The sequence below is a fragment of the Platichthys flesus genome, chromosome 11 (genome assembly GCF_949316205.1).
Source record: "Platichthys flesus chromosome 11, fPlaFle2.1, whole genome shotgun sequence".
NCBI lineage: Eukaryota > Metazoa > Chordata > Actinopteri > Pleuronectiformes > Pleuronectidae > Platichthys > Platichthys flesus.
The window spans coordinates 10,303,956-10,317,691 of NC_084955.1; the positions used below are offsets into that span (position 1 = coordinate 10,303,956).

The 13,736-nt window shown below is 43.4% G+C and overlaps 2 protein-coding genes across 3 annotated transcripts in view; one reads left to right on the top strand and one right to left on the bottom strand.

Moving 5' to 3' along the window:
* The window catches only part of dnah5 (dynein, axonemal, heavy chain 5), an 81,251-nt gene extending 71,492 nt beyond the window's left edge, over nucleotides 1–9,759 (top strand). For both annotated transcript variants that reach the window (XM_062399528.1, XM_062399529.1), the window contains exons 84-88: nucleotides 2,380–2,595; nucleotides 3,456–3,668; nucleotides 4,627–4,779; nucleotides 6,311–6,542; nucleotides 9,362–9,759. In XM_062399528.1, the coding sequence (XP_062255512.1) occupies nucleotides 2,380–2,595; nucleotides 3,456–3,668; nucleotides 4,627–4,779; nucleotides 6,311–6,542; nucleotides 9,362–9,513 (966 nt within the window). In that variant the 3' untranslated portion in view covers nucleotides 9,514–9,759. The remainder of the gene's footprint in view (nucleotides 1–2,379; nucleotides 2,596–3,455; nucleotides 3,669–4,626; nucleotides 4,780–6,310; nucleotides 6,543–9,361) is intronic.
* A 1,226-nt stretch (nucleotides 9,760–10,985) lies between these two features.
* Nucleotides 10,986–13,736, bottom strand: part of adcy2a (adenylate cyclase 2a) — a 55,374-nt gene continuing 52,623 nt past the window's right edge. Inside the window, exons 24-25 of the mRNA XM_062399531.1 lie at nucleotides 13,304–13,428; nucleotides 10,986–12,144 (exon numbers count right to left, since the gene is read on the bottom strand). Of these exons, the coding sequence (XP_062255515.1) occupies nucleotides 11,992–12,144; nucleotides 13,304–13,428 (278 nt within the window). The 3' untranslated portion in view covers nucleotides 10,986–11,991. The remainder of the gene's footprint in view (nucleotides 12,145–13,303; nucleotides 13,429–13,736) is intronic.

Sequence of the window (13,736 nt, forward strand, 5' to 3'; positions counted from 1 at the left end):
GCACATTTTTTTCATCTGGCTTCAACTAATAATACTGTCGGTGTTGTCCTCAGGATTCCCCCGTATGTTTGCACATTAACATCCTCCTTTTTATAACGTTTAACTCGGCTCCAGTTGCATGGTGTTGCCCATAGCTTATTGTTTTACACTGTCAGCTCTCAGTGACTTCACAAACAATGGAAAGAGCAACAATTGGAAATATGTGGGTTTGCAGGACACTGCCTCATTGTGCTCTTGTCTAATCCAGGTAGTAGCTGCCGTTCTTGATTTTACATCAAATGCTAGCATGCTCAATTTATTACAGATACAGTTTTTACTTATTAGCGTGTGTGGGTGTGGTTGTGTGTGTGTTTGTATGTGTGTGTGTGTGTGTGTGTGCGTGTGTGTGTGTGTGGCAGTTGTGTCTGGGGGCAGTTCCTGAGCTACTTTCATTAAAGCTGGTTTCATTATGATGGATGCTCAGGGCTGCCAGGCTCAGCCAGTTTATTATTCAGCACTGCATCTTAAATAGAGAATGACAAACACAGCCTTGGAGAACACAGACACAGAAACAAACACACACTCACAGATATAGACACACATAGACTTACAGTATCTCTTTCAGTCACAGACACAAATATCTACACATTAACCAAAGAGCATATGTGGGCTGGTGTGCAGGCTTGTGCATATTAATTGAAATTAAATGCAGATACACAGGAACAAAAGCTGAAATTCCCTCAGAGGAAATGAATGACCACTGCGACCCTCTCTTCAGCACCTCCCATTTTTCTATGCGTATTAGCAGGGCTCTCTCTTGATACCTGACTCTATCAGGACGCAGTGTGATTGATGTTGGAGGGATAAACTTGCTGATGATGACATAAATCACTCGTGTCGTCCCCGATGCTCATTTCTGATCTGCTCTCAATCTACAATGAAATGAGCAAAGTAGGAAGCTAATTAAAACAAAGGACAAATAAACCGATTATTAAATGTGCTTCAGATTAAATGGATTTCTCTTTGGTGTCTGCTGCAGAGCTCCTACAGATAGATAGACAAGCTTTAGTTTTATTATGTCAAATTCTTCTTAGCTCAAAAGAGAAAATATGTTTACATGATATTCAATTGTTTGCGAGAGAGCAATGCAACCGACGTTCACTGCCGCCAGCAATGATGTGCATGCAAGTGTACACAGTCCCTGTGATGGAAGGACTTCACAACGACACAAGAGTAGAATCAGTGCCAGATAAAAACATAACATTACAGTATAAATCAAACTTCTACCAGTAGCACATATGACAAAAATACCTTGTGTAAGATAATCAAGATTATAATAATGAAGGTACATTATTAGTCAATATTGGGACTTTGATTAAGTGTGCTGAAAACGGGATCTGCACGCATGCAAACTTAAAGGGGGATTCTGGTATTTCCAACTCGGGCCCTATATTTATAAATGTAGGTGTGAAACTGAACTGGGACTCACCAGAACCGTCAGATTAGGTCCAGTAGATTTCCTCCCCTAGCAGCTGCAAAATGGCAGCAGAGGCTACAATATAATCCTAAAAAGCTAATACTGTATGACAGCCCTACACAATAGGGCCCAGGTTGTTTTGACACTCCAGGGATGTAACACTCTGCAGCTTGATTAGCCTCTAGTCACACGTCTAGCTGGATCTGATGGACCAGAAATGTTCCCTTTATTCACAAAATGCAAAAACAAAAAGTATTTCTCTTCGATTTGATTTTTTAAATTGCATTATTAAGAATATTGCACTCTTCTTACATTGTTCTAGCTCTTAGGCCTGGCCCAAATACTCTGCTGTACTTGTCTCAATACAGCAGAAGAACCTTTGGCTCAGTGCTGGGCCCATTGAAAACAGTCGGCTGTGTTAATGGGTTAAAAGCTGGGGAGAGGCTGTGTAAATACTGTATGTCAAACACTTGGTCAGAGGGACAGGTTGGCTTAGACTGAAGCTTTGGCGTGAATCTCCCATGTGTTGCACCCTCAGAGGGTGTTCACTGGAAGGTGAAAAGAAGCAGCTGGTGACACTGTGTGTATCGGAGGAGACACTTGGCAGTCTGCGCTTCCCCGAGGCCGACGCTGAGCTTAGCCGGGACACAAACACTGCAGTGCAGGGAAATGGCTTTTTTTGTAACTGAAGAGAAAAAAAAAAAGAAAAACACGTGAAAATCGATCCCACGTTTTTGGAGCATTTGCCAGCTCAGTTGGAGGTGATCCACTGCACCACAGGAACACCAGGACCTCTGTCAGTGTAGCTTTTGTGAGAGTCGGGAGGATATTTCCTGGTTATTTTCAAAAATACGTTTACAAAATGCTCCTGAGATCTCGACAACTAACCCCCGGTTCAATAACATCTGCTCCCTCTCTCACAGGCACTGCCGCCCAATGATAGTCCGGAGGTGTTCGGTCTCCACCCGAACGCAGACATAACCTACCAGAGTAAACTGGCTAAGGACGTCCTGGACCTCATCCTCAGTATTCAGCCCAAGGACAGCTCGTCAGGCGGAGGGGAGACCAGAGAGTCCGTGGTCTCCAGGCTGGCTGATGACATGCTGGAGAAACTGCCTCCAGACTATGATCCTTTTGAAGTAAGTGGGTGAGAGCCATGAGCGGCCTGAGGTGAAACAACGTGTGCTGTGCAAAGTGGTTGGTGGATGTGTGCTAGTGAGGTGATGGGAGGTTGTGTGTGTGTGTTTGAGAGGGTGATAGACAGAGAGGAGAAGACTGGAAAAAGACGGGGGGGGGGGGGGTGTGAATGCAGCTGAATCTTTGCTCGATTTGCTCGTTTTATTTTGGGTTTTCTCTCCTTTTTTTTTTATCCAGAGGTGCGAATGTGACTTCTCAGTAAAGGTGCAATGCCCGTCATGGAAAACTTGACAGTGCTCACCCTCTGTCTGCCACTTTGGGTTTCATCGATCTCCCTGACTTGTCTGACTTTACAGTACTTGAAGCAGTAAAAAGGATTATGAGGACATTGGGAGCCCTTGCCGAGCCCCAAAACTCAAAAGATTTTAAATAAGGAGGAGGTTACCTAGTTATGGAATGGTTTAATTTTAATATTGTTGCCTGTTTATGAACTTAAGGAGACATTCAGGGGGAAAATTTGCCTTTTTCTGTAAATAATTCTCAGTTACTGTGGTTGGGTCGGACCACTGGCGAGGTCAGACAAAACAAAGTACAGCAGGATAATGGGTAGTGTATGAACTGTACCAAAACAAAAATGTTATATTGTCATAACACAGTTATCAATTTTACAGCAACAAAAAGTACCATGTCGGGGCTTTAGACTATATCAGAATTACTCTTTTTCCTGTTACTTAATAGTAACCATTGAAACCTCGGTTAACCTGAATCTGCATGTTGCAAGGATTTTTCCATATCCCAGGCTCATGTTTTTTAAAGCAGGCGATTCATTCATTCATCATCTTGTCCACTTTGACGAAACCAGGTGAGAGAACGTCTGAAGAAGCTGGGTCCCTTCCAGCCCATGAACATCTTCCTGCGTCAGGAGATCGATCGGATGCAGATCGTCATAGCTCTGGTGCGATCGACCCTCACGGACCTCAAGTTGGCCATCGACGGGACCATCATCATGAGCGAGAACCTGCGGGACGCCCTGGACTGCATGTACGACGCACGCATTCCCGAACGCTGGAATAAGGTTGGTGGTCTGGAGTTTAAAACTATGACAAACTGAATTCAAAACTGAAAACAGCTGCATTTCATGAGTAGATTTCAACCATAATGACAACAGCAGAGAGGAAAAAACCTTTTTAAAATGTTTGTCTTTTGTCAATTTATGAGATGCCATTTTGAAAAACTGCAGAGTCGTCCCAAGTCTTGTTTTGACCAAGCCTTTTCCATTTTATTTTAAGGTGGAAAGGGAATATTTTGATATTCAGATGGCAAATTAAAGTCTTCTAACAGTCATCAGTTAGGCCCTTAATGAACATGAACATTGCAAAACTTTTTTCTGGAGCCTTTAGGTGCAAATTAATATCTCAGAAGATCCTTTATATGAACATTTAGGCCTCATTTGTCTGGTGTTATTCATTCATGTGAATTCTGATAACAGATATGTTAGAGTTGACTATCATCGATCACTACAGACATGCTAGAATACAAATAGGAATATTAAGAGATTGTGTAGAGGAGAAAAACAACAAAGTAATATATTTATAATGTATACGATTCTGATAGAATTGAAATCGTGCTCCCACAAACATTTTATCATAAGAATAATCTTTAACACTTAAATGGCTCTCAGGCTGGAATACAAATACCTTCTGCTCACAGTTCTGCTACCATTTGCCTCAACTCTATTATAGTGTGATGTTGTATTATAATCAGACCTGTTCAGGGTGAACCCCGCCTCTGGTCCAGTGCCACCTGGTTGGCTCCAGCTCCAATATGCCCCTAGGATGAGCAGTATGGATGATACATGGATGGATGTATTATAATCATCTTTACTATTGGGTTTTTTCTTTTTCTCTTGGCGCACAGGGATTCACAATGTTGTTGTCTCCCTGTCGTCTTCTCCACTGATCCGGCTGGATGACTGTTTTCAACACTCGATTGTGATGTTTTGTCGGCCTCATTGTTTGTGTTGTTTGTTTCAGTCGTCGTGGGCCTCCAGCACCCTGGGGTTCTGGTTCACGGAGTTGCTTGAGCGGAACAAGCAGTTCCAGACATGGATCTTTGAAGGGCGGCCCAATTGCTTCTGGATGACAGGCTTCTTCAACCCACAGGGCTTCCTGACAGCCATGAAACAGGTACTCCACACACATCACCGGGCTATACCCAGCTACTCATCCACCTCCGCTGAGGGGACCAGATGGCGCGCAGAGGGAGAGACGAGCACACGGACACTTGCACACACGCAAGGAGGCGAACACACAAACACACAAAGTTGCGAGCGAACGCACATTTCTTTGTTTTCTAATGTGTTGGGGTGGATTCTACAGTGAGGTGTAATTTAAAGGTCGATCCTCTCGTGTCACGCTCTTGTTGGTAGGGCTCATTACTCAATATCATAAATACATAGCATTCATATTTTACACGAACATGTGAAAAGTGCGTGCATTATAACTCATCTTCAGTTGTTCACGTTGATGATATTTAAGGGGGTATTATTACATATGCAAATGATTGTTGAAGGGTGTGATCTAGTTGTCCCCTTGCCGATGTCTAAATCGAATGAAGACGTACAATGCAACTCAGACTCAACTTGTCTATGGGAAGAGAAGGTCTCTGGTTCGTCTCTGGTTTGACTCCCCGGAGAGACAACAAAAAGACAAACCTGGATTGATCTGTCCAAAAATCCAAGAGTCTCCCTACCCTGTCTAGTGCCCCTGAGCAAGGCACCTTACTCCCCCAACATCTGCTCCCCGAGCGCCGTACATGGTCGCTCACTGCTCTGTGTGTCCTGCACCAGATGGGTCAAAAGCAGAGATTAAATTTCCCTACCTGCATGAGTGTGCCTTTGCATGTCTGTGCATGTGTTTGGGATGAATAAATGGATCTTAATCTTAATCTTAATCCTTAATCCAACCGGAGAAAAACGAAAATTTAAGATGGAAATTGAGTGACAGCTTGCCATCAAAGACAATGTTTTGAGCTGTGAGCCTGATTGGCTGATTTAAAAAAAGTAATCCAGTTATTATGTACAATAGGTACGAATGAACAAAAGTTATTAAAACATTTGTGAATGCAGTGTTTTTAAGGCAAACCATTCTATACACATTACAATTTGTGTAGAAACATGAAGAGAAAACTGTTGAGCTTTACTGTCAGGTTTGCATATCTGATTTCCCTCCAGTTGTTATTGACTCCACGCAGGAGGAAAATCCCAGCTTCCCAGAGAGAGAACATATTGTGGATGCAGAATATATTTACTGAGCTGGGCGTCTGTGTTAGTTCCCACACAAAGACGTCATATCCTCTCACTAAACCTGTAAACAGACGTCGCAGCCGTCGTCCAGTAGAAGGTTTTTGACTTTGCTCTTTTTTTTCTCTTTCTGAATGAAGATAAAATGAAGGCGGGGACACAAACTCACATTTAATTGATTTGCACTCTGCTCTTGCTCTTTGCTCATTACGATTTATATTGGATGGGTTTTATTTCTTTCTGCTGGTGCTGCATCTTTTTTTTTTTTTTATTGTACCTGTATTATAGTCCTATTATCCAGATTGAACTGTGGCTGAAACAGCTACCAAATGTTTGCGTTATGCGTCACATGTACTGTCGTCTCCCACCGACCACATCGCTGTCCTCATAAGGCCAATTTGTCCCTGCTCTCTTAGGAAATCACGCGGGCACACAAGGGCTGGGCCCTGGACCGCATGGTGCTGAGCAACGAGGTGACCAAGTCCATGAAGGACGACATCAACCAGCCTCCCGTAGAGGGAGTGTACGTGTACGGCCTTTACCTGGAGGGAGCCGGCTGGGACAGGCGCAACTGCAAACTCATCGACTCTAAACTCAAAGTGCTCTTCGAGATGATGCCAGTGATAAGGATTTATGCCGAGAACAACGGTGAGAGTTATTATTAGAGAACATAACATGTGTGTTCAATAGAAGACCCTGACGACCATGCTTAAGTTTTAAAGATGTAAATGATCTAATTGCACTGGACTCTAAAGCTTCGTTGGCCACAGCTCACCCCCTGCCTCGGCCTGGGAAATATGCAATGAGAATAAGTTATGCATACATTTACATCCAGACAGACAGTATAGGAGAAAAACAATATAGCCACAACCATCAAACCAAGCTTAATGCATTACTGTGAAATGCTAGTGCTAAATACGTTAGCGCTAGCAATAATCCAACTAGTGCTAGCGACATTTGCTCATCATTTTACAATATATGTAACAGCTAGTTATGATGACAGCTAATGTTATCATGTGTCTATTATCAAACACGTGCAACATGTTGAACGCTAGTTACACACGTAGTGAGAAGAAGTAAAGCTGGTTCCTTTTGGCACCGCAACAAAACACCTATTATACATGTTCTTGACCGTTCCCATATATATTGGTAATTTCTTATCTAGGGCTGGGTAGCACCACTGATTTGCAAATAGATTAAATTCGATTTCAGATTTGATTCAATATCGATGAATTCAGTCAGGGATATTTCATTGTGCAATACCAAACAGGCCCGGATATGAAAGAAATTCGGAGAGAACTAAAGCTTTGAACTGAACAAGGAAAAACCTATAAATTGCTGCATTCTTCAAAATACTGTATTAAGGCAGGCCTGTCACAGTAACACATTTTGTTGGATGATATTTTTCCCCGGAAATGATTTTGATCTGTTTTGATCCTGAAGCAGCGCCACTATATTTTTGAACTTAAAAAGGGCCAACACTTCCACAGGAATTCACGACTTTACTCCCCGCACAGGAACCAATTACTCCATATATCTTGACTTAGAAAGTAGTAGTTTGCTTCTACATTAATATCAATAATCCTGTGTAAATAACATTTAATCCTGTCTCTGTGAGTAAAGCTGCTGCACGCCCACACAGGTATTTTTAATCTCTCTGCCAGATCAGACCTGGTCAGGGTGAAAGTAGCTGACCTGGGCTGGAAATTTATGGTGTCACAAAAAGTTCAGATAAAAATGATGACTGGTATAAAGTAATCCCGCCCAATCGGGTGCCACAATATTAACAGGAGATTGAAGCTGTCAGTCAAAAACCTGATCTGTCCACACCCACATGGTCCTGAGAGGCGGTCTAATCGGACATCCCCAGTGTGGGCGGATGATAGGCGTGTTCAAGCTTAGTGATATCCGATCTTTGGAGTCTCTTCCCTCTCCTCCTTAACGTTTGCATCCCACGCCGTCACTCACTCAGGATGGATGGATGTAACATTTAAATGTCAAGCGGACTGAGAGCCATTTATTTATTCTGGGAATGGATTACCAGCAGTGTGTGGCACTGTGTTTGGATAAGAGTGGGATATATTCAGGCGGGCGGCAGAGAGTCCGCGCGGGGGCCCCGTGGACACCTGCAAGCAAAGCTTCCTGGGAAATGAATTAATGATACGTGTAAAGCCGCTCACGTCGTGTCCCCTCCCAGTGTTTCCCGCAGGAAAGCTGCCTGCTGTGTGTGTGAGTGTCAGTGGCTGCAAGAGCATCCGAGTGTGAGCGACGTAGTTATGATTGAGAATCTTGAAACCCCCCCCACGTAATTGAGTCTTCTCTCAGAGAGATTATTTTCATCCCTGCGCATATCATCTCCTGAAGATGCTTACTCCAAGGGCTGCTGTCGGATTGGAGTAAACATCGGATTGGTGTTTGTGCTGATGGGGGGGGGAGGGTGACAGGCTGACAACTAATACTCCAGCAATCTGTTGAGAACAATCAGGTGGTGCTGAGGGGGAACTCAGCAATCAAGAAATTATTTTTATAACAATCGTCCTGATCAATGCCTCATATTTGATCCCAGGTGTTATATAGACTATTTATAAAGACAGATGTCATGATAGCTCCCGAAAATGTGAAGCCAAAACATTTCAAATGCTGTCTGCAGTAAAGCGTAAAGCTCATCGATCCCCCCTCCTCCTTGTTAACGGATGGGACTGTACTAGCTTTTTCTACAGCTTATGTAGTTCTTATCACACTGATGTTTGTTTAAGTGCTAGTTTTTCGGGTAAGTCTGCTTTTTATAATTTTGTAAAATGTTTGGTATAAAAACACACCATGATTGACAGCTGACACTGACTGACTGATTGGTTGAGTGTTAGCATCAACTCTGCGGCTCCACACCACGATGGGTTCAACTACGTTGTTCCTTTTGTCAGGCTGCACGATGAGTCTTAGCCGCCGCTGCAGAGCTGAGGTCGCCTGTTTATTCAAAGCTCATTCACTCTGAACGTACCACTTGTACAAATGGCATCAAATCTGACACTGCACTTCCCCGGGCCCTTAACGAAACACATGCCACGCGTGAAGCCGATAAGATGAACTGTTCTCGAGAAATGCGTTCCACATACAGACAGACAGATTTCATGAATTAGTCGATGTATTACAAAATAAAGTGAGGGGTTTGAATAATGTGTGTCGCTGCTGTGAATAAGGTAGAAGATATCTGGAGAATTTCTTTCATTTTAACACAACCTTTAAATCAATACCTAGACATCTTAAATAAGTAGAAAACAAAACAAGATCACATGAGCAACTTCTATGGTGGTAAGAGTTTAAGTGTTAACCCTGAGTGGAAGTGGGAAGGTCTCGGTGACGTGGACCCTGATGGATAAAAGAAGTGATGAGATGATGACAGATGGTTTTACAGCTGCTGGTCACTTTTTTAACAAAGACCTTGCTATTTGTATTCTCCTGTGTTGCAGCTGTGAAGGACCCCACCCTCTACGTGTGTCCCATCTACAAGAAGCCAGTCAGAACTGACAGGAACTACATCGCAGCTGTGGATCTGAAGACTGCGGTCTCCCCTGACCACTGGGTCCTCCGGGGCGTGGCACTGCTCTGCGACATCAAATAAGTTCACTGACCCACTAGTTCGCCATTATTTATTTTCTTCCACCAGTTGTGGAATGAGTGGCGTTCAAATGTCAGTCGAATGGGACCTGGTTAATATGAGGCCTGCTTTTTGTTTAACCTGGTTTATAAAGTGACTGAATAACATGTTCCTCTGCAACAAATGTCAGTTGAGTTTAGTTCTTTAGTTTTTTGTATCAGCACCTTGTTTTTGGAATAAAAGGTCCCAACTCAAATGAGCCACTTCAAATGCGTGTCAGTGTCGTTTGTTTTGCTTGAGGTCAAAGACACAAACAGCTGGAGTGTGACAACTTAAAGTCTGTGGAGGGATTTTCCTATTTCTGTGCAGGAGCGTGTTCTTTCAGTTCGAGGGCAGGACTTATCGAGTTCATAACAAGATTTTCTAACGTTTTAACTCAAGAGCCTGCATATGCACTGAAATAGCCCCTGCTTGTGCTCAAACTGCGCGTTTGCACTCAGATATTTTGTTGCTTGGACAGATTTCGTCTGCTCTCAGATTTGAAAGAGTATCATGAGCAATTGTCACTCCCCTAGTCGTAAGATGTCTCCCACAGCATCCCAGTATATCTCCCTCTACTTGCATCACCTATTCCAACAGCACATCCATGAACTCTCTATGTTACATGTACGTGTTCCCATCCTATTGGATAGTCAAGAAGATTATAGATAAAAGTCCCTAAGTCCCTAACCTCAATGTACTGTTGGTTAGGCCTTCATCTATAACCCGACCTTTGGTACTGCAAAGAGAGAGAAGGGGGGAATCTGTGGAATTAGACAGGCCCCACTCTCTCAATGGTGTACAGATATAATGTGATATACCCAATATATTGTGGCATATACAGTAATATGGGAGGATTGTCAAAATATCCTCAACAGTTACTTTAACTAAGTCCATTCACTTCGGCCCTCCACAGTTTTGTTATTACACTGGCTTCCCGGTGGTTTGCGTTCACGGAGCAGGAAACCAACAGTTTGTTGTTAATGTACCAATATTAGGTAGCTGGCAACTAATAGAGCAAAACAGACAGCGCCCTGTTCCTTCTTCAACCTGCATGTTATGGGAACAGCAAAAATCAACAGAACAGGAGCGGGATCATTTAATTTGTCGATACTACAACATGGCCGTCTTGTTTGGGGGACTTTTGACGGACTAGTTCCAGATGTTTGAGCACAAGTAGCTTAAATCCAAGAAAACTGAACGTGAAATAAGTCCTGCTCTGAAACTGAAAGACCTCACACTTATTCCTCACGGTCTTAATTACAGTTTGGCAGTAGAGGTGTGATTTGTATAACTTGCATGATTTATTTTTAGATGAGGAAGATGACAGAAACAGGCCGTCTGGATCGCAGCCTCACACGTTTATTATTAACCCAACACGTGGCTGATGTTTCCATCAACCTCAATCAGTGGTGGAGTCCTCTCATGTTAATGTGCTGTGAAATGACAACACTCCATAGAGCTGAAATACATAGAAACTTTAATGAGGTTTTTACAAAAAAAAACGACGGCATCATCAAAACACCAAAACACTTTTTTTTGTTATATTTCCATTTCTTACAAAAACCACCGCTCACACACTTAAGAGTTACCCTGTGCACGGATCCAGCTCGGGCTTAACCAAATGAAAGACACTCTGTCACTGTGGCTTTACTCCAGCCTGCATCTTAAACCCTCCGATCTGATCCACTCATCTGAACAGCAACAAACTGCAGATGTTGTGTTTTTAGAGGCCGCTGATGATGCTGACCTCTGCCCTTAGGACGTCTTCTTTTTTACAGGAATATCACAATATATCCATAGATCCTTTTTTTTCAGAGTGTGTTTTTATATGGTCCTTGACCACCTCTAAAATACATCCAAGACTTCGTGCTTCTGAAAAGGTGGTTGGAGCTATGTACACACAGTGTCTCATTGATTGCTGTTGGCTTTTCTTTTTGATGACGGTGCACTTTTCCCTTCTACTGTTTCTCCTTTGCTGTGATTTTTAGCATGAGATCCTTCAAGTATCTCCTGGTGAAGTTTCGGTTACTTTGGGGGAACGCGGCCGTCTTGGAGAGGCCTTTGTGTGAACATTGTTGCCGTGCACTTTGTTCCTCTTCGTCAGAGGTTACATCAGTCTGTACCAGAAGTTGGATTGTATGGAATAAACCCTTCACACTCCCGACTGGTCTTTGTTTGGATCCACATTCAATTGACACAATACTTCCAGGGGGTTGATGCCGACCTGCTGCACGTGCTACACTTACAGTTACATAAGTGACAAATGTATACTACAGCTGTGCCATTGCTAACTCGTAAAACAACGATAAAATCAGTTTTTTCCCCTCCTTGTAGCGTCCATCGGATTCCTCTGCAGCTCACACACACGCGCGTCTTTTCCGTCAAAGCAGCATCGAGAAGATTCAAACCTGAACTTCTGTGCTCTGTGTCAGTGTAAATTCCACATATCCTTCAACCGTCTCATGCCGTTACATTCCCCTGCGACAGTGAGCGGGTCATCTCTGTGTGCACGAAGTAGGTCTTGAGCTCCCCTTTGCCCTTGACGTTGATGATGCCTCTACAAGAGCACATGTAGCCGAGGGTCAGGAGGATTCGACTCGTCTCTTCAGTCACCTGCAGGGAGAAGCAGACGGGTTACGTCCATTTCGCTTATTTGACACGACTGGATTAACTTGACCTGGGGGCGGATACACTCAGTGCTTCACGAGCTGAGGAAAAATCTGCCGAGCTTTAGCCAAGTAACTTGTACTGTTGGCATGATGCTTCCTCAGCACCAGACCCTGTGTTGTATTTTATCACCCACAATCTGGATTTTGAACCAGATCGCAACCTCATGTGAAGTAAAGGCTGCAATCACATCTACTGGAACTGTATTTTTTTTATATCTTATCATGGAGAGATAAAGAGCGGATGAATACAAAACGCCACAATAAAATGTCCTGTGGGTTTTACAGTAAAGGATTGTGGGAAAAAATGACTCATTTCTCATTGTTGCCCCTGCTTATCTGGGAACATCAACCTTGGAGTGTTTGCGACAGCTCTGCAGTGCTGCTGCACCGCTCAGCAGATGTCTCTGTCAAATGTGTGCAGGCAGTCAAGTGTAATACAGCGTACCACGGCCTGAATGACAGGCAGGTGAAAACACGTTCTTATCAGCAGTTTGTCAATCGAAGACGCCACATGACGCCGAGATGGTTTGATGTGCTTACCGCCGTTAACAGCGTGAAAAGAAGAAGCGTTCTATCGTTTGAACATCTGTGCCGATATCTTATTAAATGTCTACATTCGAAAATGGAGCCGTTGTGGCTGCTTTGGAGGAAACACGTTTAACACAGTGTGACGTTCGGGCATCAAACTGGTTCCTTGTTTCGCAGAGAAGAGTCGCGGCTGGAGGGATCCTACACTTGTTGACACATTTCACGAACTGAACCTAAAATGAAAATGTTTTCATAATTCCACAGGCAACAGAGCTTTTGTTTGTTTCACCTTATTTTCCTGCTTTAAGGCATCTGCTCTAAAATATTCCTGAAAACAGCTGGAAACAAATGTTGCTCCGACAGTCATTTTGAGCATTAGTTTCACCTGAGGTTTGTTTAACACAGAGGTGTGAGCGTGTGAGGATTCACAGCAGCTGGATTTCACTCATATTAAAGTACTAGACCCACACAGACACACACAGACACACCCAGTGCAACAGAGGAAGAAGACCTCAGGCTCCGGCTACACTGAGCTGTAGCTGTAAAGTGGGATCATGGGATACAGTGGTAATTACCTGTATTTTCCCCAGGACCCCCGTGCTGTCCATTCTGCTGGCTACATTCACTGCGTTCCCCCAAATATCATACTGAGGCTTCTGGGCTCCAATGACTCCAGCGATCACCGGGCCGTGGTTAATACCTGAGAAATACACAGAACAATCAGCTTTGTGTGTCACTGCGTGTGTCAAATTAGACACGTTTACATGCAAACCAATAATAACCTGTCAAAGACAATAGCCATGTAATGGTATAATCGATAATCCCGTTGTAACATTCCATTGGAGTTTTCACAGCATTTTGTGACATCGACGTTACAAACCGCTTGACACCACAAACCCTGGGTTCAAGGGCTGAGACATAATGTTGAGATGAGTCTTAATCACAATCGGCTCTGTAAAATTTAAACAGGGATATGCAACTCATGTAAACATGATCTAAATAATGAAT